The 24,421-nt window shown below is 39.2% G+C and overlaps 2 protein-coding genes across 3 annotated transcripts; both read right to left on the bottom strand.

The window, feature by feature from the left end:
• Positions 1-13,000: 13,000 nt before the first annotated feature.
• On the bottom strand, positions 13,001-18,197 carry LOC131455587 (small cell adhesion glycoprotein homolog). Its single transcript, XM_058623312.1, has 4 exons — positions 17,962-18,197; positions 17,206-17,317; positions 15,623-15,673; positions 13,001-14,634 (listed from the first exon to the last, which is right to left on the bottom strand). The coding sequence occupies exons 2-4, from the start codon at positions 17,303-17,305 to the stop codon at positions 14,435-14,437; spliced, it is 351 nt and encodes a 116-aa protein (XP_058479295.1). The 5' UTR covers positions 17,306-17,317; positions 17,962-18,197; the 3' UTR covers positions 13,001-14,434.
• Positions 18,198-19,295: 1,098 nt separating this feature from the next.
• Positions 19,296-21,005, bottom strand: s100b (S100 calcium binding protein, beta (neural)). 2 transcript variants are annotated; one of them, XM_058623313.1, is made up of 3 exons: positions 20,930-21,005; positions 20,686-20,840; positions 19,296-19,675 (listed from the first exon to the last, which is right to left on the bottom strand). In XM_058623313.1, exons 2-3 carry the CDS (start codon positions 20,821-20,823, stop codon positions 19,529-19,531), a joined length of 285 nt encoding a protein of 94 aa, XP_058479296.1. In that variant the 5' UTR covers positions 20,824-20,840; positions 20,930-21,005; the 3' UTR covers positions 19,296-19,528. The 2 variants fall into 2 exon arrangements, with proteins under 2 accessions (XP_058479296.1, XP_058479297.1); XM_058623314.1 differs by having other exon boundaries at positions 20,686-20,843; positions 20,930-20,977.
• Between the last annotated feature and the right edge of the window lie 3,416 nt (positions 21,006-24,421).

Below are 24,421 nucleotides of genomic sequence, written 5' to 3'. Positions count from 1 at the left end.
TAGCATAGCATACCTTCACTGTTTTTACCTTACTTTGGCTTAGCATAGTTTACCAGTTTACCTTACCCAAGCACACATTGCCTGAGTTTAGCTTAGCTTAAATGCATTTATCTTAGCTTAAAGCTTGGCTCCACTTACCTTTCATGTCAACATGCCCACCTCAGTAGACTCTCACCATTTTGTCTGGTCGTCATTGATAGTTTTCCACGCATTGCATTTCCTAGTTTCTCTTTGACCTTTTGCCCGTTGTTGCGTGATCTGGACTGGTCATCTGTTCACTGACCAGGAGAATATCGAACCCTTATCTGTGCCTTTAGTCCTGCATTTGGGTCCAAACTGCTGTGAAACACACAGGATAAAAAACATTTAATACAGTAGAAAAATGCTAAATGTAAATGTAAAAAGTGGCAAAAAGAGAGGCTCGGATAAATAGTGCTTTATCTCAGATTTATTTTAATGTTTCACAGTGATTTCAGGTTTTACTTTGACCCTAGTTTGATCTCATACATTGTGTTTGCGTTGCCTCAGTCTCAGATAGGACTCTGTTGGTCAAAGTACATACGAAACCCAGTGATTTTGCTTTCGTACGAACGCTGAAAACACTTTACTACAAACGTTACTTATTACTATTATTATATTATAACAAACTCAAACTGTGTCTTATTTTTCTATATTTAAGATTAATGTTTTTTATATTGTATTGTCTCTTTTTGGTCCCATTCGTATTTCTTAACTTAATTTACTTTCATGTTTATTGTTTGTGAGCGGCTTGTGACATCGTTTGTTTGTTCTGCACCGAAACATCAAAGCAGATTCTTTATGTGTTTAAAACAACCTCTGATTCTGGTTAAAAGTTTCTAACGAAAATCGGCCTTAGAACATTTGTCTTTTCTTTAACTTTGGCCATGTTGCAACAGGCATCGCTCACTCACTTCTCCTGTGTACTCTTAAGAGCTAATTCTATGTTTGTAATCTGTAATCTTAGTTATATTGGTGGCTATTTTCACTTCTCTTCTTATTAATCTACACTAGTAACCCATAAATACAAAGTGAAAATGGCATTTTCAGGTCTCTCTCACCACTACGCTTCACTGTTTGGATGGTATTGGGCAGGTGATGAGCTCAGCCCGGGTTCCTCTAGACACAACATTTAGTCCTTTTGGAACTTTGTCACATCTGATCATACAGGTTCTTGGTCACCTCTTTCACTGAGGCCCTTCTCCCTCAGTTTGGCTGGGCGCCCAGCTCTTGGAGGGGTCCCGGTTGTGCCAGTGCTTCTTCCATTGTAGAATGATGGAGGCCACTGTGCTCTTGGGAACCATCACAATCATCACAGCAATGGTCAGAAGGGAAACCATGACGATGTGCATGGAAACAAGTGAAGTTTCATCACCACAGCGGTAGGATTGCTTGTTTCAGACGGATTAAATCAAGATAAAGACAGGTTTTTGTGCTTTTCCCCTCCCATGAAGAAGAAGACGGATTGACTGCAGTAATGTGGCTGCCGCTCGCAGTCGCTTCCCTCTCATGAGATCGTCTGGACCTCTGACCTCACAGCCTTCCCTCTCTCACACCCTGTACTTTAACGCAGCAGCAGCAGCAGTGTCTGAAAACCTCTGTTCCTATTTTGAACATTGGGTCTCGTTAAAGCAGCTCTTGTGGCGCGAGGCGGCGAGCCTTGGATGCAGGGAACCGTGCGGCGTGTACGGTGTGAATAGACCGCGCTCCCTTTGATCACTGTTGCATGCAAATCATGTTCATGAGATATTCAAATGACTCGTGTGTTGATCAGGTATCAGTGTTTCTTTGTGTGGCAGTTTGGCTAACGGCTAAACATGTGGGCTGATTTTCAAAGGACGAATGCAAATGAATGAAATTTCGTATTGATATCCCCACGATTCAGTTTCTGCAAACACGTAAAAGAACAAACAGTCTTTGTGCTCTCGACAACAGAATGTGACGCTGAGGGACAGCACAAGTCTCATAAACCAGATTATTTGGGGGTCTACGGGCTAATTGTCCACAGACGCCACGACCAATAACGAGGAAATTGACAACAGGGAGGAGGTTCGGATGAAATTTGACATCAAAAATTGAGGTGGGAAAAAAAGAAGAAGACGACGTTCCATAAACTGCAATTACGATAAAGACTCAATTTATCTCTGTGCGTTCCAACTCTGTAAGTGAGATAATGTGGGGAAAATGGAGCAATCAGCGTCATTGTTATTTTTTGGGATTGTCAGATGAAAAGTTTTCGTAAACTCTGACGTGCTCAGGCACTCTGGTTAAAAAGCTTTATCCACTGTTTGAATGAGAACAAGACATTACCAAAGATGTTATTGTATAAAACTTGTTTTCATGTGCAGCGAATTGAACCCAGGTCAGCGAAATTGAAGGCACATGTGCGCGAGCAAACAACCCACCACTGGAGTTGTATTAGAGACGCTTTGATGCTTCTAATATTTGAGTTAAGTGTCCAGCGGAACAATGTCAGAAGCAGGGAAAACAAAGACAGGTCGATGTTTCAGGTCGGATGTAAAAACCTCATTTGTTCTGCAGTCGGCTTGGTTTTGCACGCGGAGGTCGAGGCGCTTCAGGGGAGAAATGATTTGTGCTCACAGCCGTTCACTCTGTGGCCTCCGGCTTGTTTGAAGTGGGAGAATTTTCTTCTGCCGTCCTGTCAGCGGCAACGTGCAGAGAGATCCAAAAAACGGGTGACAGAATAAATAAAGCTCCCTCCTCTTACATTCGCCAGCTGCTGCAGAGATTATAGAGATTCATTTGTTACAGAAAAAGGTCTTTAAAGAATAATTTGAAATCACCAAAGTCATTAGGATTCATCCAGCCCGTCCAGTCCTATACACCACTGCTAAAAAGTCCCAGTGCAAAGAAATTTAAAGTCCTTTTGTGCAGTTTGTGAACAGTTTGTCTTTAAAAATAGGTGTTTTATGGCCGAAAATGCACTTTATAAATCTAATTAACACATTTTTCCACTTCACACGTCACTCGTAATTACCTTCTACCTTCTCTAACTTAGCTGCATGATTTTTCTAATTTCTTTGCATTTTTCCTTTTTCTTTTTTTTTTTAAAATAAAATTAAAATACATTTGATGTTGTTCCACAGAGCAGAGCGACAAACTAAAATGAAGGTGAACTGCGGCATTTCATTAGAAACATCCAAAAGGTCATTGAGATCTGAAACCCGCCTGTGTACCTGGATATGAGTCAAAATAACCTTCAGTGTTTGTATTAGTTAACGATAACCAAAGTTTAACAAAGGTCAGGAATCCTCTGACTCATGGATGATGCTACCAGGCCCATCCGGTTAAAACTGAACGACTATTAAATGAGTAATCTACGTGACATTTAGTCATAGTTTATGTTTAACAGCAACAGAAAATCAGTTAATGCAGTAATTCTCGATCCTGGTCCTGGGGACCCACTGCCCTGCATGTTTCACACCTGACCATTTGAATCAGGTGTGCAGGAGCAGGGAAACGTCTAAAAGACGCAGGGCAGTGGGTCCCCAGGACCAGGATCGAGGAACACTGAGGTCATTTATACTTTTGGTCATCATAGTTATCAATTCAGTCTTTTAAATGCACTTTTATTGACAAATCTCACTTGTATCTCTCATGAGTTTAATGTCATTTTAATGTCTCGCTTTTATTCTGTGGTTAATGTAATTATATGCATTTGTAAACCACTTTGAGTTGTGAATGTGTATCTGCTGTACATGTTAATCATGATGAAAATGTGATTTTCTGGCAACTTACAGCTGCAGTTTATACGTCGTCTCCTTCTATTTACGGTCCAAAATCCCATGAATCGCACTATCCAGGTATGTTAGTCCGACTAAGACTAGCTCGATTTTAGTCAGACTAACGTGTTAACCAAATGACTGTCTTGTAACCTGCATGCAGTGGTATCGCACATAGCTCTGATAATGTGCGCAGGCTGAAGCTGCAGCTGCAGATAGCGGAGGAGGCCCGATAGCATCGCCGCTAACTGTTTTGGCGATTGTCACATCTGATGCACTTTATTTTTGTGCGACGGCATATTCCAGATACTTCACCAAACATTCACCCACTTTCCTGGAAATACAGAAACACTCCAGATACAACAAATGTGAACGGAGATTATCTCTGCGCCGCGTGGCTCGAGACGAGCTTTCTCACACTGATTTGTCTGAGAGATTAGCGCCACCTGAGAGATTAGCGCCGCCTGTGAGCAAGCGCTGCAAAAATGAAAACAAAGAATGTGAATTTAAGATAAAAATGAGCTACATTTTTTTTTTCTGCACTCTCTTCATTTCCTTGGATGTCAAACACGCACACACTTCGCTGCCTATCGATGTCAGAGCTTTGTCTGCTGCGACGCGATGTGCAAACGCCAGGAGAAACAAAAGAAGAAGCTCTGAAGACACTTAAACATCAGGCCTGGACACATAATGAAACAATGGCCCTCTGGGTAAAGACATGTGCGCATGGTGGCAAAAAAAGAAAACAGACACAGAAGGACTACAAGTGATGCGGCCACATCTTTTGTAGTCATCTTGTCTCTCTGGATGGTCATTTCATTCTTCTTTGAGGTTGTTTTGCATCTCTTGTGTGGTTGTTTTCCATCTCTCTGTACTCATTTTGTTGCCTCTTTGTAGTTATTTTACGTCTCTCCGTGGTTTCTTTGAGTTAATTTTTAGTTGTCCTTGTATCTCGGCCCTTTGGGCCTGCGCCCGGTCGGGGCCGGATCACAAACAAGGATCTTTTCTCTTTCTGGAAACCCTTTTGTTGACTTTTTTTAGTTTTTTTTTTTTTTTTAAAGGCAATACATTAAAATTAGTAAAGGTACCGTCATGTTGGAGTGCGTCATCTGCAGCGTTTCATCTAAGATTATATCAGAGGACCATACTGAGACAATAACACTTCAATAAGTAGTAATTAGCACCATAATAACCTACTTATGAGACCCTAAAAACATAAAGAAGTTATGTAAGAGCCTCTTCTACACTCCAGTGAAATATAAGCCTTATTTCTTTCCATCTGGAAATCATTTTGACTCTTAAGTGTCTCTTAAATAATAATAATGATGTTAATTACTCTACGATTAATCCTTATGTCTAATAATTGTAAATAAACATCTTAGTCATGTTAAGGACAGGTACGAAGAGTCTTAAATGCATTAATTATGATTTAATGAACACTTGTAAGGACTTATTCATGTTTATAGGCGTCATATACGGTCTAATTAATTGATTAATTGTTAATTACTGCTTATTACAAGGATCTTTTCTCTTTAATTAGCACCATAATAACCGACCTATATGACCTTAGAAACACAAAGAAGGTATTTAGGAGCCTCTTCTAGACTCTAGTGAAATATAAGGCTTATCTCTTTCCATATTTTTAAGTGTCTCCTAAATAATCATAATTATTATAATTATGTTGATTACTCTTACTTTATTTTAAATAAACATCTTAGTCACAGGTATATGCACCTATACTAAGAGTCTTAAAAACTTTATTTAACGGTTTAATTAACACTTATTTGCGTTTATAGGCCTCATATGAGGTGTTATTAATCGTCAATTAGTGCTTATTACAAGGACCTTAAACTAAAAGTGTAACCGTCCATGGTAACACTGTATCTGGTCGTACGTGAAGCAGCAACAGCTTCCTAACCTCAGCAGATGCCTCCAAACAAGGCATTGAACTCCCGTGTGGCTCAGATAAGCAGCAGGCTGTGGTTGTATACTGGGCAGCTCCCAGTAGCTGACAGCAGGAGGCTGTGGTCACACGACCAACAATGTGCAGCTTTAAGACTCTGAATCACAGCATTGTTGAGAAAGAGTGAACGTGCAGCGCGACCAAACCTCCTCTGGATAAATAAGGGTTTGAAAAACAAAAACCTCATCGCCAAACCTGGGAAGTCAAGAAATTTGTTTTCATGTATTTATTTGGACGAGCTTTTAATCCATCATCCTGCTATGTGACTAACCGAGGCATGCTGGGAAATGTTTTTGTCAGTGGCTGCCCTTTCCAAACCTTGAAGTTTTGATGACTCACTCCTGGCCGACATAGAAATGTCTGGAAAATTCAACATTTTTCTTCTTTCTTTTTTTTTAAAAAAAAAAGAGCCTTAAAAGGACTTAAAAGGATTTAATCCTCTCCAAATCCAACCAAGAGAACCAAAATCAAATTTGGTCTAATCTGTACTTCATTATATCTGTCAGAGATGGATTAAATTTGCTTTTTAAATAAATGTTTTCCAAAAGACAATGGAAATTCCCAGTTCTACAAAAATGTTTTAGTTTATAATGGACCACTCTCTCTCACACACACACACACACTCACGCACACACACACTCAAACACACACACACACACACACATACATAGGTGCTGCTTGTTGTCACCACATTCTCAGGTGGTGACTTCAGAGTAAGTTTCGAGTGTGTGTGCCGACCCAGGGTCCGAGAGTTTGGGAGCTGCAGCCGCACACACACACACACATACACACACACACACACACAATGACTTAGCTCGTCTGGCCTCCTCACTCATCTGGGTTTGATTAAATCCACTATTTTTCTCTCTCCACACACACACACACATATATACAAACACACACACACACACGCTCTTTTGAGTGATGTTCCGGTGGCTTCCCGTGAACTCAGTCACCCCTTCAAAATAAAACATTATTTGCTGTAAAATCTCCTGTGAATCCCGTTCGTTTCCTCCCTGATGTGCACGTGTAACGGTGTACGTGAACATAAAGGGGAACTCGCACACACCGACACGATTAGAAAAGCAGCTGGGGAAAAAAAACAGCGACACATTTCGGGAGCTGGTGACGACCAAAACAGAGATAAAAGAGTGTGAGCACTGAAGTGAGGCCGCCATGTTGGCAGGAAGAGCTTCTTCAAAAATGAACGGTGTCACTTTAAATGCATCATTTAAATCTAAATTAAAAAAAACAATTTCACAGACTGAATATGAGAAGCAACGTTATTTTCTCTCTGGTGTTTTTTTAAGAAGGTGCTATATCAATAAGTGATTGATGATTATTAAGTGGAGAGTTCTTCAGCTTCCTGTCAGTCATATAAACATGGGGGTCTTACAGCGTATCGCCGGTAGTTCCACAAACAAAGATACGTTTCTTTTTCCCACATTAAACCTTCAGCCAAACCCAACGTCGGCGATATCAAACACAGCGAGCGAATCACACTGTTGCGATTAAGGATTATGAAATCCAGACATTAGTGTGTGACGACTTACAGACGAAGCGTAACGGGACATGTGGATGAAGAGAACTGTGCCGTGTTTTTTACCCGCTCTACATCGTCCTCCAGCACCAGGGCAAATAAATAGCTTCTTCAAATCTATATAAATAAATATATATGTATGTTCACATTCCAATAATGCTCCTGTGGGACCGCCGGGTGGGAAACTTAACCCTGCCAAGCCTTCTTCACTTCTCTGGAGAAGCCTGGCGAGAAATGACCCAGCCTCTCCAGTGCACTGCGCCTCTTTGATGTCTTTCCTCAAAACAATTTGGGCTCATTCTTTCCTTGGCTGCGGCCGCTCTGTTGTTATTGAGAACATCGTTAATTCAGCTCAGGACTCAAATTGATCTGACAAAACGACGGGAATGTGAGTCACAGATGAAATTTCCCACCTTGGCGGAGACCCTTCATTCCTCGGTGGTTTGGGGCTGAAGTGGACGCGGCGGCGGCGACGATGATGATGATGATGATGACTTATGAGCCGGGGGGAAAAAACCCAACAAGGTCCAAACTTTCCCACTGATGATCAGTGTTTTTTTTTTAATATCCTCACCTGCTCAGTTCCCAGCAGACTCCCAGTAATGAACACGCTGTCACACACTCATGAAAGTAAAAGTTAATCAACCATCACATTGGTTCAAAGGTGCACTCTCTCACATCTGTGCTTTAGGTAAAACAAACATCCGCACTGCTGCAGCCGCTCAGTGAAGTCTGTAAAGCTGGAAAATCCCAAGAACGAGTGAAACTGGAGAATTTGTGACACACAGATGGAAAAATATCTTTTTTCTTTAATGTTGAACTTCAGGTTTTGAAATGAAAGCACCTTTTCACTTGTGTATTCTAACCCAAACCCACAACTGACCAGGTCTCCGTCCCAATCTGGACCTTCCGAAAATCGTGGGTGTCTTGCGATTTTTAGGGCAGATTATGCTGACGTCTGAGGGATTAACAGACAAATCAAACACAGATCTGTGCCGCAAGTGCACCCACGGTAAATTACCGTGGGAATAATACACAACTCCTTATATGGACATCCTGGGGGGGGTGTGCTTATAGGTCACATATTCAGTCTTTACAAAATATCGTTGTTTTTCCGCCTTCTTAAGTGTTGTTGAGTCAAAGTTATGATTTATTTTATGTCAGATTTTTAGCAGTGATATATTTGTGCAGAAGTCACCAAAAAATTTACCTTTTTTTTCATTTTTGTTGAAAAATGAGCCAAGCGAACGTTGAACTGCGACGTATTTCCAAATTTCACAAATTCTAACAGATGGTCTAAGTTGTGCTGAAAAAAGATATAAGACGCTGTATATTGCACATTCTTACGGCCTCTGTGTACGTTTAAACAAAGCAGCCGAAATGCACCTCTGTCCTAAGGGTTAACTGCAAATATAAAAACCTGGTTATTGTCGAGGAGTTTCTTTTTCTTGTGAATTCTAGGCAGATTTGTTCAAGTTTATTCATAACGTACGCTCTTTATTGTCAGTTTTTTGTCAAACATTGTGACCATGAATGTTGTATTTGCATAAAAACACCATTAACTTGACTTATTTTAACGTTTTTAATTCACTTTAATTTCACTAGACTTTAGGTCTAGTCTATAGTTCTGTTCCTGTCACTGTAAAACTCTAGCTGTCATAACTGCACAACACATACGTACTCAGAGATGATGTATCTGTGGCCTCGCTCTCACCTCGTTAACGGGAATCGCCGCAATTTGTCAACCTTTGACACCGCGGTGTCTTGCTCAAACAGAGAAGATAAAGGTTTGAGTGACACTCTTGCATTCCCTGCTGTCCTGGGTCAAAGGTCACTTTTTCCCCCCTCTGGGGTCAAAGTGAAATTGTTAGAAATACACGTACAGGAAGTGTGTATACTGTATATGGAAACAGGACCTTTATAGTTATAGAGTTCTTCCGCTGTGCATTAACAGATTGATTAAAAAATAGTTTCTCTTCTCTCTAATTGTGTTATAATTCATGTCAGCGTCGCTTCAGGGTTAAACAAGGTCAAAGTTTCTCACTTTCCAGGTGCAAAAACCTAGATGTTGCACCTGAGAATGTCACTGTCATGCAGGATTCCAGGCCTCGGCTGAAAACAAAGAGCTGGAATACATTCAGCTTAGCTACAGCGCTCAGCCGGCACATTTACATGTCTGCCCAGTCAGACTGACGCCTGACAGACGCTAAGGTAACATGCACTTTGGTTTGGCTGAACGAGTGCGAGGCAAACTGCCAACGTGTGCAATTACACGGATGATTTAGGAGACGGTGAGGTGTCTGGACGTGCAACCTGTGGGCTAGAACAAAGGCAAACATATGTACAATCATTAAATCACCATTTCAAATATCCAGCGTATTGTGTTGGGCTCATGCTTTAGAATTAAATGCAAACAAATATTAATTACATCGACCTGTACTTATCAATTTGTAATGCTGTGTCCCCAAATGACCTGCAGTGAAATTCTCTGCCTTCCTTAAAGCTGTGGGTGTGTGTGTGTGTGTGTGTTTGTGTGTGTGTGTGTGTGTGTGTTTTGTTGAAGGCAGTTCATTAACAAGCATCACACAGTATTTTTAATGAGTGTTTTATGAGCCGATAAACACACACAGACACGTTATATTTACTCTGCTACTCAGTCTCTCTGTCTCTGTGTGTTTGATACCTTTTCTGGCATAAACACTGATCTTGTCAGGACCAGTAGTCCACCTGGAGACCAAAACCTGGTCCTAATGAGGCAGGCTTGCGTCCATCTTCTTCTCTTCCTCTCCTTTGGTGTTGTTTGTCTCATATTGATTATTAATTGACCTGCACAGTGTATATAAGATAAGAAGATTGAAATCTTCGAACAGATCTATGCTGTTTGCTGTGAGTTTTTGGGTCCACCCTTTAGCCCCACCTGCAGGGCAGTGGTAATATTACACACAGATGTGACAGGTATCTGGGGGATGCTCTGCTGCTAATCTGGCAACCTTCACATACAAACCTGCATCACACGTGGTGGCAGAGCAGCAGCAGCAGCAGCAGCAGCTGTGGAGGAGCGTTAGTGAATCTGAAACTGTAAGTAAGTACATTCTGAAAGTTTATTGTTTTAAATGTCACACAATTAAATCATTCTCCAGTGGAAAAAGAAAGTTAATATTAATGCAGACACTATATTATTATGGTTTCAGGCGAAAATAGATATGAAAATAAACATAGAGGGACAGTCAGGTCATCAGTGACGTCACAGACACGCAGTCATGTGGTTAGTGATGTCACAGACGCACAGTAATGTGATTAGTGATGTCACAGAGGGACAGTAATGTGATTAGTGATGTCACAGAGGGACAGTCATGTGATTAGTGATGTCACAGACACACAGTCATGTGATTAGTGATGTCACAGATGCATAGTCATGTGATTGGTGATGTCACAGATAAACAGTCATGTGATTAGTGATGTCACAGATGCATAGTCATGTGATTGGTGATGTCACAGACATGCAGTCATGTGATCAGTGATGTCACAGATACAGAGTCATGTGATTAGTGATGTCACAGATGCATAGTCATGTGATTGGTGATGTCACAGACATGCAGTCATGTGATCAGTGATGTCACAGATACAGAGTCATGTGATTAGTGATGTCACAGATGCACAGTCATGTGATCAGTGATGTCAGATGCAGTCATGTGATTGGTGATGTCACAGACATGCAGTCATGTGATTAATGATGTCGCAGACGCACAGTCATGTGATCAGTGATGTCAGATGCAGTCATGTGATTGGTGATGTCACAGACATACAGTCATGTGATTAGTGATGTCAGACGCACAGTCATGTGATTAGTGACATCACAGATACACAGTCATGTGATATCACAGAGGGGCAGTAAACATTGAATTAATCCATCATCTGCACTTGCTTGGTAATCTAATAATCCAGCCGTGCCTGCAACCTTCTCCAAATGATTGAGGTTAACTTTAAAACTTGATTGAGGTTAACTTTAACACAAAAAGCAGGTATAGATGCAAGAACCATTAAAATAAGGTCAAATCAAAAGCGTCTCTCTGCTCTGCGTTGTGTCAGGTTGTGGAGTTGAAGTCAAATCTGACCGTTTAACATGGAAGAGTTTTTTTCCTCATTGTTTTTCTCGTGTGTCGTTGCTCTGCTTCACTTCCTCCGCTGTGGCTCACTTCACCTCCTCACAATTACCAGACGTCCACAGTGACTCAGACCTAAAAATGAATCCCAGACATCTTGGCAAAGACGCTCACACCCTCGCTCTCTCTTTCTCTCCCTGGCTCTGACCAACAGCTCAGACAATCAAGTGAGAAGGAGTTTGATGTGCAGCTGACGTCAGAGGCTGAGCGGCAGCTTTGTAGCTGAAAGTGAAACCCGGCAGGACCACACACACACACACACACACTGATCATCCATCCTTAAAGGAAGCGTTGTCCGTCCCAGAGTGTGACCTGACCTGGATGGCGTTGGTGTTTGTTGGGTAATGGTTTACCAGAAACTGTTACTCACTGTGACTCTGAACACCCACGACTCCATGGTGAACACAAACATGTCACCAGTCGCTCGGACGCAATAACAGGAGTTTTTACCACATCCAGAAGTTTTGCAACAACCCCGGCAATGTAGAAAGAATCCTGCACTCATAGGACCATTGTGGAAAAGTTCAGGTCTAATTGTTTTAAATTTGGCAGAAATTGAAGATATGGGTTTAGGGCCACATGTGCAAAAAGAAAATTCTTACTTTCATCTTCATTTAGATTATTTTTTCCTAGAATTCAGATTTTTTTTCTCAGAATTTTTATTTTTTTCCTCAGAATTCTGATTTAAAATCTAAAATATTGACTTTTTTTCCCTCAGAATTCGGATTTGTGTCTCAGAATGCTGATTATTTTCTCGGAATTCCGTCTTTAATCTCAATTGTGAGCTTTTTTTAATATTATTAATATTAATTGGCCATTAATTACGCATTATTTTTGTTCACAGAAAATGTATAAATACTTCAAAGTTATTGATTTTTTGATGACATTAGCTTATACATTATGTTTTATTGAAAATACTATGTAGACATAAATGTTGATTGGTGGTTGGTTCAATACCTGATTACTGAAGTTACTGAAGGTAAAAAAGAAAATTGGTTACATATATGGTCCCAAATAACAAAACAATTGGGCCATTGCTTGCCATGATTTCTAGAATATTCATCCTCGCGTGCCTCACTGACCCGCCGTGTCTTTGACGTCCATCAAACTAAAGATATTTGTGGTGAGCAGTAGAGCAGGTGTACCTAATAAAGTGGTGTGAACAAATGTCTCTATAAAACCTATAATAAATCTCGCTTTATCCTCGTCTTTCCTCCCCGACATGACACTTTGTCACAGGTGTGTTTGAGCCTCTGCAGGAATTTCTCAACGTGTCCTAATTCCAGTCACACGAGTGCAGAACAGTCTGGTCATAAATCCATGTAATGTGGCAATTATTTCGCTTTTTTTTTTTGGAACAGTGTTGCTGTTGTTTGCGGCGTGGGGTTGTTGCAGGAATAATAATGTTTGGCTTGTCGTGTTGGTGTTAATTTATGAAAGAGCTGCCGGCTCTTAAAAGGCTCGTAAATGTCAGACGGTGACATGATTTGCAGGGAAAAACTAAGGGTGCAGTACTGGACGTTAGCCACCAGGTAGAGCACTACACACTTACCAAAATGCAAACAAACACCAATAAAGTATCAAAAATGTTTATTATTATTACTTTACTATTACTTATAAAGGTGTAGGTGGTCAAGAAGAGATGTAATCAAACAAAACAAAACAAAATCGTACTCATTTGTTATTAAAAAATGCAGAAAGAGGTGAATTCAGGTTGGAAATTTCCTCAAAAATATTTACACACAGATGATTTTTGGTTGCTGAGTCACAACAGTGTTAGTCAGAGTCCAGGGTCGGCCGTCAGCTGCTCATTGTTAAGAGCTTGAAAACAAGCCTGGGAATAAAAGAAGAAGAGGAACATTAAGATACCAGTAAATGTTTATCAGCGTCTGGTTGGAGGCTTATTTTGGGAGGTTACATTCCTGTAAAAATCCAATTTGTCTGGTGAAGGAGTGGCAGAGGCTGCAAAAACGTTTTTAGAAAACAAGCAGCATCTGTTTTCAGGAGTGACAAGTTACATTTTAAGGTTGTTATTCTGCAAAAGTAGACTTTTTTCTTTTTTTTTGAAAGGAAAATCAACCTGTGCTTTCAGAACATGACAACATGTTGTGTGCGATACTAAATTTAGTTCTACTGTTTGTGAAAGAAAATGAAAACCTACAGAATGCTGCCTGTGTTTGCTCACACAAAAACAAAATGCTGTAAAGATTAAAAGGTGTATTTAATCATATCAAATAAAATGGATTTAGAATTTACAAAAAAAGTATTAGGGCCACAAATTATGAGATACAAGTCTGAGAAAAAACTTTAATCTCAGAATTCTGACCTTTTCTTCAATCTCAGATTTGTGACTTTTTCTTTAATCTCATAATTCTGATTTTCTTTAATCTCATAATTCTGATTTTCTTTAATCTCATAATTCTGATTTTTTTTAAATCTCAGAATTATGACATTCATTAATCTCAGAAATATGACTTTTTCTTTCATCTCAGAATTATGACTTTTTCTTTAATCTCAGAACAATGACTGTCTTTAATCTCAGAATTATGACTTTTTCTTTAATCTCAGAATTATGACTTTTTCTTTAATCTCAGAATTATGACTTTCTTTAATCTCAGAATTATGAATTTCTTTAAAGTCAGAATTATAACTTTTTCTTTAATCTCAGAATTATGACTTTTTTTTACATTTGGCCCTAATACTCCTCCGTAATAATAATTAAATAATGGATAATTTACGATGTTTAAAAGCGTTATACACAAATCAAACACTCTTATCCAGTTAGTTTCATCTGGCAGTGTTTGACAGTGGAGATTGGCTGAGCAGTTTCATGATGCTGCCATCTAGTGGTGCCAAAGTGCAAATGTGTGCAGTGCAGCTTGTAGAAAATGGGTCACTTTTGGAAAATAACAATCCCTAAAACAAGTTTGATTAAAAATCTTTTTTGTTGTTGTTGTTTCTGTGTCCCTGGTTGCAAATGTAACCTCTTTCATCCTCATCCTCCTCCTCATCGTTCATCCTCTTTGCTCTTCAGAGGCTGCTTCAGCTGCAGGGACTCGTCATCTTCATCGTCGTCTTCTCCGTCCCGGACCATCTCGTTGTCTTCGTCCATCTCGTTGGTGATGTACGAGCCTTTATGTCTGGACAGACACCACAGAAGCACCACGATGACACAGGTCAGCACCAGCAGCAGACAACCAACGATCCCTATAGAGAGAGAGAGAGAGAGAGAGCGATGTAGAAATCCCTTAAATCACACACCAAAAATTACATTAAAATATATATAAGCCTCAAAATATCTTTCTTCTATCTGGCAGTTATTTATTTACAATTCACTGCACATTAAAACATTAAAATAACTTAATCACGCATCGTCTAAGTTTTGAATTTAATCATACACCAAGTTTGCCTGCAACAATATGCCATTGCCTTTATAATTCATGTGTTTTAATCAACTTATTCTCATTTGCACACATTTCTATCTTCTTTAAAATATCTATATAATGCAACATGAAATGTATGAGATCTATAAGGGAAGTGGAAAAGTTAAGGGCTTTTCATGAGGAAAAAACTAACAAAAAATTAAAGATCATTTTAACATTTACATCCTGCAAAGTCTCCACATCCTCCATCTGGAAGAAGGATATTTTATTTAATCCTTAATTATTCCAGAGATTATATTTCAGATTTGCAGGTCACATGCGACCCCTAGTGGATGTCCTGTGTACCTACACTTATTTTAAAATTATAATAAACACCAGCCCAAACTGACAAATTCACACTTGTATTATAGTGTTAATATAGTGTAAATTAATGTATTATTTTAATTCTGACTGCTTTTGTTATTCACAGATTCTTTTTTTTTTATTTTACTGTGAACTATATATAAAAACAAATAATTTTACTTTGAAATGCTGTGCGTTAGCTAAACTAAATGTGTTTAACTGCGACGTCTTGATGGATTATAATCTCTCAATTTAGATTCACTAAACAGTTAATTAAGAGTATTAGGGCCACATGTGGAAAAAAAAAGGAAATTAAAAAAAGATTAGTCAGAATTCTGAGGAAAAAAGTCAGAATTCATAAAAGTCTGAGATTAAAGTCAGAATTTATTCTGAGAAAAATGTCTGATTTCTGAGATTAAAGTCAGAATAAATAATAATAATTTGATAATAACTGTGGTTTAAATTCTTACCTCCAATCAAGGCTGCCAAATCTCCATCACCTGAGCTGATGTTTGCAAAGTCTGTAAAAACATTGAAGTAAATATTATAATTTCTTAGAAAAGAAACATTCTTATGTCTAATGTTTTAAATGAAACCAGATACTCTCTACCACGATGGACGTTATTGTCTCATATTAGACAAAACGCATCTCTTTAGAGTAATTTATAAAATAGTCACATTTTTGAATTTTGCTGCAGATTTTCAGCGTTGAACCTCCACAGATTGTTGCTAATGTTCTAAAGTTATTTGGGGGGGTTTGAAAAAACAGCAGCTGAACTTTATTTTCCACCTCTCAGAATTCAACCACGTGTGGAATTCAAACAGCCTTAGTCTATTTTCGACCTGCAGAGAGAGAGAGTGAGGGAGTGAGGGAGTGAGGGAGGCTGCATCCACACACCCACATATTTTTGAACCTTTTTGTTGACTTGCGATCAGGAAACGTTGCGATAAACTTAGTGTGATTGTAGAATTTCAACTCATTTATCGGGAGAATCTTCTAAAAAATGCTAAAACGAGTTAATTCTTAGTCATTGTAAATTATGACTTTGTGTTTAAAACATTAAACCTCTTAAAACTGTTGCTTCCTTTACTCGATATTCACATGAGTACGTTCATTTCTTTCAATCAAGAGTAAAAACATAGAGTAATCTAAGGTGTTGTATTATAAATGTAGATTTTCCGTGTTTTAGTGTATAAATATACACATTTTCAATCTTTTCAATGGTGTTGACTGACTTGTACCAGGGCCACAAATGTTAAACTGTCAGAAATCGAACTACAGTAACAGCGTTAGCCCCTCTCTGGCCGTCTTTGGCCCACTTCGGCCCTGCTGTGGAAACAAGGGCCAGCGGGTGTCATCATCATCATCATCATCATCATCATCATCAGCGCGTCAGCCTTTATCTCCACAGCGACAGGCCCTGGAGGCGTCACACTCGCTCCCGTGTTGTCCTCTCTGATAAGACACTCCCTGCTGAACACAAAACTTCTCCGTGTGTGTGTGTGTCGACATCACGTCGAGGCTTTGATCACGTATTAATAAATCTAATCTTTCCGGGTTAGGGTTATATTTTGTGTGATTTAAGCAGGGAGAGAAAGCTTTTTCTGAGGGGGGGGGGGGACTTGAACCAAGGTCATAACTCCTGTTTTAGGCATGAAAAATCTCTTAAAGTCTCACACATTTGTTCCCAATTTAATAACTCGCCACAGCTCTAGAGCTGCAACTAACGGTTATTTCCGTAGTCGATTATTTTCCATAAAATGTCAGAAAACATCCATAAAGTGTTTGTCAAACCTTTAAATGACAATGTTTTCAAACGTCTTGTTTTGTCCACAAACCAAAATGATTCAGATTTTAATGATTTCTTTGTAATATGGAGCAAAGAAATGAAGAAAATATTCACATTACACAAGATTTCGGATTGTTTTCGCTTAAATTTTAAGTTAGTTTAGCTAAAATTTTAAGCTAAGCTAAAACAACCATAAATCTATTGAACCTTTTTAATCATGGAGGTTCAAACGTAGAGTTTCATTATCACGTACAGGAACGTACCATTTGTCACAGTCGGGGGGTGAGGAGTTTGTGTTTCTCCTGCCGGGGAGGACGTCAGGTGAGGTCCAGATAGAGACCAAGCTCCAGGCGAAGGGTTCATAACTACGTCAACCTAAACAGCAAAGAAAATAAACTAAATCACCATAAATATCATAATAACAGTCATTTTTTATGCTCGATTGTTAACCTGAAATGTCAACAAACAAAACAACCGGTCCTTAAACGCATCATTTAACAGCTCCACATACAGGGATCTGTCAAAAAACAAGTATTTTTTATCAGAAAAAGTCAAAGTAAAGCTGGAGAAGTTATAATTATTATTATTATTATTATTATTTCCACACAGTGAATGTAGATCTCAGGGGATGAGACCAGAAAGGGAGCAAAAGTGTCCGTTGTTTTGTCTCTGCTGCTGCTCACAGCTGCAAAACATTAGGATGCAACAAAAAAAATAAAAAAAATAACACACACACATAAATCTGAAGAGCATTAAAAGTGATCTTTAGCTGAATTTATTCATCACCACATTCAAATCTCCATCTTTTTAGTCAGATTTAGTTAGAGACGACAAACTGAGAACTCGCAACGCAGCTAGTGACTTTATCAGCGTTGTTATTAGCTTATGATGAGTGATAGCAGTGTCAACAACAGCTGAAAGTGTGTGTCTGTGTGTGTGTGTGTGTGTTCTGCACAACACATCCGTAAAAGTCAAATATCACTTTATCAAAAGGTAAAAAAAAAATGAAAGCAACTCACCACTTCGGAGAATCTGCAGGAAACTCCTTATTCACCAAGAACATTAACAAGAAGAAGAAGAGTGTACACACACACACACACACACACACGCACACACACACGCACACACACACACACACACACACACAGATGGGTGTGGTGTCAGTCCCCAGAGTCCGGGTCTGTTCTCTCGTTGGCCAATAGCAGAGCTGACTCCGCCTCTCTGATGCTAAACAGCCTGCAGATGTCTGAAACTGTGCAGCTGGCAACGCCTCTTACATCATCACACACACACACACACACACACACACACAAAATCAACAAATGTTCACAGTTCAGGAACCATTAATATGTTTTATTATTATCTTTATTATTATTATTATTAGTAGGATTAATTTGTGACTTCAGCTATAGTTTTCTTACACAATGTGCCAAAAGTACAGTGATGCTTTTATTTTGTAAGATAAATTCAGTTTAATGCTTCTCTATAAAAAAAACTTTTTTTTATCCCTTATTGGGTTGTTTATTTGTATATTTTTTTAATATATTATAAATAATATATTTTTTACCAGTTTAGGAGCTCCACACGTGTATGCTCCCATTTCTTCTTTGCACTTCCTGTCAGAAATTAAAAGGGGAAGTGGCTAGAGCTGAAACAATTACTCGATTAATTAACTTTTATTTAACTATTTTGATGAGGATGAATCGGTTTGAAGCTTTTTTTCATGATTAAAACAAGATTTCTGATTGTTTTTAGCTTCTTAAATGTGAATATTTTCTTCCTTTCTTTGCTCCAGATAACGAAGAGATCATTAAAAGTGAATCATCATCATCATTTCCAGATTTGAGAAACACTGATCGACATATTTTAACGTTTTCTGACATTTTATGGACCAAACGATTACTCGGTTACTCGATTACTCGATTATGAATATAATGGTTAGTTGCAGTTCTAGAAGCGGCCTCGTAGAGAGTTTGTGGTCTAGCCCTGACTTCTTTGACTCAACACAACTTGATTTTTAGATTGTTTGACTGCACTGGAGTTGAATTGAGAGTAAATCTAACTTTTTTTTTATGACTCTTTCAGATTTTTTTACCACTTACCTAAACATGAGGTCAAAGGTTTTCCAAAAGCAGAAAGACATAAAACACAAAAGTGTCCATGCAAATGATTATACAGGTTTTTCTTCTTATTCTTCTTCTTCAGAGCATGAAATAAATGATTTGTTTTCACTGGATAAACCAGGCACATGTTGAAGTGAGTAAAAACACAATCAAACAATGTCGTACACGTCAGTTTTTAAGTGTTAATTTAGCAGCTAAACTCAAGAAAGACAACTAGACAACTCTTCCAATACAGTCATCTCAACACAACGTTGCTTTATTCCTCTGCAACTCCATCTCAAAGTCTCAAAGTCTCAAATAAATGATTGTTGGGGGTGATAAGAATGGCAGCCATTTTCTGTATAATTCCTAAAATGATAGCGAACTAGAGCTAAAAAAACAAAGAAACAAACAAACACATCTGTATTATCCACAGGTTTCGCGTTGCTGCTGCTGCTTCTTTACAATTCGCTGTCGACCTCCGTTACTCGTCCTCGTGCACGAAGAATTCGTGGCAACAGACGGTAACCATGGCGATGAATGTCATGAACTCCTGGAAGTCGCACTCGGCGTCGCCGTCGGTGTCCAGGCTTTCCATCAGGCTGTCCAGCGACGCCTGGTCTTTCACATGCTGCAGGGCGGGGGGGCCGAGGTGGGGGGGGGGGGGGGGAGTTCAGACGAGGACAAAGACAAAAGAAAAAGAGATGAAGGCCAGAGATCATATAAATAATATACATTAGACCTAAATTAACAGCACTGGCATTTATCAATATGCTTTTTTATCTTTCTGTAAAGGTTAACACACCAGTATATAGAAGCTCTTTCACCCCGTGTTGTGTTTTACTTGCATTTTTTAGTTTATTTTAAAGTTAAAACCTTTTTTTAACCTCTTGACTCGAGCCTTTTCCGATTTTTATTCCACCCCGTGTTGTACTTTACTGTTTTATTTGCATCGTTTGTCTTATTTCAAAGTTAAAACAGGAATTTTAACCTCCTGACGCAAGATTTTTACTATTTTATTCCACCCCGTGTTGTATTTTACTGTTTTATTTGCATCGTTTGTCTTATTTTAAAGTTGAATTCTATTTCCCTTGTATTGTGAAACACTTTGAGCTGCAATCCTTGTATGAAAAGTGCTGTACAACAAAGTTTATTGTGTTCAATTCTAGAATATAATTTATTATTATTATTATTATTATTATTATTATTATTAATAATATTGTTTTCTTGCATTCCTGAACAGAAAAATTAGTTTTAGTGGTTAAATATTTTACTTGATTCATTTGTGTCTTCTCAGTTATTGTTGCCAAATAAATAACAGCAGCTTTTTTTTCTAAAATATTAAATTTTCTCATTTGTGCAACAGGTGGTCAAATAAACTCTGTATATTTAGGTTAAAAAGTGCCTCAATATTTCACTTTAACAGCATTTAAAGCTATAAAATGAATGCTTTATTTGATTGTTCACATGGAATCAAAATTGATATTAAGCACATTATGAAGTTTAAACACACATTTTCTATTGTTTCTACTACAATGTTACTTAGAAGGACTATGGTTATACGATGTTATTGCAATAATATTACATTCTTATTATAAAATATAAATTTTTTTAGCACTTACTAACAGTAACTATTCTCACCGTCATCAGCTCGGGCAGCTCGTCGTTGAGCAGCTCCTTCAGCTCGCTCTTCTTCAGCTTGTGCCGGTCTCCCTCCCTCTCCGAGTACTTCTGAAACACCTCGATGATGGTCGCCATCGATGTCTCCAGGTTAGTCATCTTCACCTTCACCTTTTCTGCTTTTAAAGGCACAGGAGAGACGTGAGGAGTCTATACCTGATATGAAAAAAAGAAGACGCCAAATGTCCTTCTTTGTCACTCTTACCTCGCGGTCAGTCCGAGCTGAGGCTGTGTGTCGTGGTTGCAGAGAGTGGAGGCTGACGTTTGACTGAAGCCTTTATATCGTGGCAGCGCGGGGGGGGCGGCGGCGTGGACGTCTGCCAGATTGGAGCTGAAACTTCTGACCAATCGCGGCCGTCGTCCTCCCCCTCACTCCACTCTCTCTCCCTGCACTGGTCAGCACTGACGCGGCCCGTCAGACTCTCTCAGACCTGAATGTGCAACAAAGTGGCAACTGTTCCTTTTTTTTTTTTTTCACTCTCTCATTTTACTTTTTAAAGATTCATTTCAGTGTTGTCACGGTCGACAATGAGCGTGTTTATTTAGAACAATCCGTCTTCTTCGAAGGCACAGTGCCGTAAAAATAGGAAAGGGCTCAGGTGCTCGCTCTCCCACACCAAATTCCATAGAGAAAATGTGTGTTTTTAGCCTGTGGGGACACATGAGCTGCTGGTCCACCGCTGCCTCGTTGTGTACGTTTGTGTCACTGAGGTGAATCAGAACAAATCAAGGTCATAAAATAGCACTATTTGAACTTAGTGACGAAGGCAGCAGGGGATCAGCGACTCCTGTGTGCTGTGACGGGAAAATTGACGATTTTCCCAATGGAGTTTGGTGCAGTAGAGAGTGGGTTACAAACCTCAGCCAGAAAAGGCCGTGTAATGACGAGGAAAAGTGGAGAACGTAGTCATGAAAACACCTGAAGCAGGTGTGAGCTTTTAGTTAAAAGTTCCAGTGTGGAACCTCTATCACAGTTTTCCTCCTCCGCCCTTTTTAGGCACGGCACGGCACGGCACGGCACGGCACAGAGTCGTCACTGCACGGCTGCATGAAACTGCCGTGACTTTGTTTTTGTGTAACTGAATCATTAGAATTTGTTAATTAAAACTATTTGTTCAGTGACTGAAATACAGCACCAAGGTTTGAGGCTAAAAACCAAAATTCACCGTTTTGTGAGTGTGCAAAGTTTCCACACGCACAAAACGGCTATACGGGGAAACAGAGAGAGTCATGTGGAGCTGATTGACTTAATCCCCGTTGTGTGAACTCATTATGGCTTAAACCCAACAGATATTAATTCAAATCTTCAAAGAAGAATGAAATTCAATCTTGATTTCCTGTTTATTTATTTTAAGAGCAGCGGCGTCTTTTTCCAGCCGAGACAAGCGATGTTTTTACCAAACCTTGCCAATCACTTTTGAAACGAATTAAGATTCAATGGGATGAACAAACAAGCGTTTTAAGTGCCAAACACCTCCCCGTGTATCTGTGTCTGTCCATATATATCTGTCCATCTATCTGTGTCCCCCCTTTGATCCAGACGTGGCTCTCTGTCTCGTGTTCCAGCATCTGCTCAAACACAAAGGGCCGTTTCAGAGGAAGCGGATGGCCGCGCATGTGAATGAACACTCTCTTTTCACGGCCGATGTTGGCCAGACGTGTGCCCTCCACAGCCCGGAGAGACAGACAGACAGACAGACAGACAGACAGACAGAGAAACAGACAGACAGACAGAGAGAAACACTACATATGCTCCAGGCAAAAACAGGCTCAAGTTCTTAGTTTTGAACCCCAAAAAAGACTCTAAACAAACCCTGAAACACTTTTCTTACGTCTGATTGGTGAAATCTGCATGTATATGGTAATGTGATGACTAACATTATATAATGTAACATTATAACAAAGCAGGTGTCAACATTGTAAACACACACACTGTAAACAAACTAACCTGAACAGAAAAACAGGTGGAGTCCATTCTTTGTGATTAAAAACAAAACACATGATTGTTAAATGGTTAGATAAGAAAAGATAAGAAAAGATAAGATGAGATAAGATGAGATTAGAAAAGATAAAATAATATAAGAAAACATAAGATAGTCCTTTATTCGTCCTACAATAGGCAAATGTACAGTTTCACAGCAGCAAAGACAGTAAAGTTAAACGTAATAAATAATAAATGCTCATATTTACATCTGTGAATGTGAGAAAAAGTGACAATAAGACGATAAAAAGGTGAAAATATATAGAATAATCATAATAGATATTAAATTACCAGAATATACACAGTATATTTACAGTATAAACTTGATTGGACACGAGATATCTGACAATATCAATCTATATCTACCGTATTTTTTTATGTTTTTTTTTTAAAAAAGACAGATTCTTTATTGTTATTATTACTACAACAATTATTATTTATTTATCTATTTGTTTTCTTATCAATTGACAGTTACAAAGTGGGTCCCAACCTTTTAGCAACTATAGTACAGGCACAGGTTCTCAAACTGTGGTCACATGTACCACCAGTGGTACACAGGCTTCCTCTGATTGTACACGGAGGAAAATCACAAATACTGTTGTAGTGTATAAACCAGAGTGTGTAGAAAATCAAACAAATAACATACTGTATGTTATACAATATGTCACATTTTCAAAATTCGCTTGGCACAAAAATAGAAGAAATATGGTCTATTTTGACAAAATACTCCCACTTTATTTGCGATATAAAATGAATCATAACTTTGACTCAACAACACATAAGAAGACGGAAAAAACGATAAACACACACACAGCCAGGATGTCCATATAAGGAGTTTAATATCAGTGTGTTATTCCCACTACAATTTACCAAGGGTGCAGTTGTGGCACAGATCCGTGCCACGTGAGCGCCAAGGGTTCATCTAATGTCACTATACCAGTGTGTGAAGTGTATGTGAAGAAGAGGAGGATGATGAGAGAGCAGATTATCTTATTGGGAATAAATCTGCCTCCGTAGCTGACGTCGCGCGGCCTATTCACACACACTGTTCTGTGTCTGTGTCCTTTACATTATGACAAAGCAGGTAAAGGTTGTTCAAGGTTAAATGAAGTGTCTTCAGTGTCCTGCATTTCCCAGAACGTCTTCCTCCAGCGTCCTCTCTCTCTGGACACACACACACACACACAGACACAGCGGCGTTTTTGACATGATAAACTGCGTCTTTGTCCCGTCATGAACACAGTCTTCCTCGCTCACGCGGACGGCAACAGGCCGCTCCGTTGTCGGCGTCAAACACTGAATCTCTGTGCGCAGAAACACGCTGGAGCGCGGCCAAAGATGCTGGGAACCGGAGTCACACAGCCGGGGCGAGAGAGCATCGCTTATCATCTCTCTCTCTCTCTCTCTGTGTGTGTCAGGAGTGAGGCCTACATTGACAGCAGCACTAAAGGGACATAAAAATGTGTCATAATTATCATCCAACAAGTCATAATGTTGACTCCAATGAAAAATTGTTGGTGTTTGTGCATCGTTTTGAGTAAAAAAGTGATTTTTCTGCCTTTTTCTTTAAAGACAACATTGCTTAAATGTCTTCCTACGAAGTTAAATAAACTACAAATGATATTTTCCCTCGGTGTTAGCGTTTACGCCTCTGCCTCTGCCTTCCACTGTAAAACCTCTCTCTTTATTCTCTCCCTCTCTCTCTTGTGTCTCTTT

This window comes from Solea solea, chromosome 2 (genome assembly GCF_958295425.1).
Source record: "Solea solea chromosome 2, fSolSol10.1, whole genome shotgun sequence".
In the NCBI taxonomy this organism is placed as follows: Eukaryota; Metazoa; Chordata; class Actinopteri; order Pleuronectiformes; family Soleidae; genus Solea; species Solea solea.
This window is presented reverse-complemented; position numbering and strand designations above follow the sequence as displayed.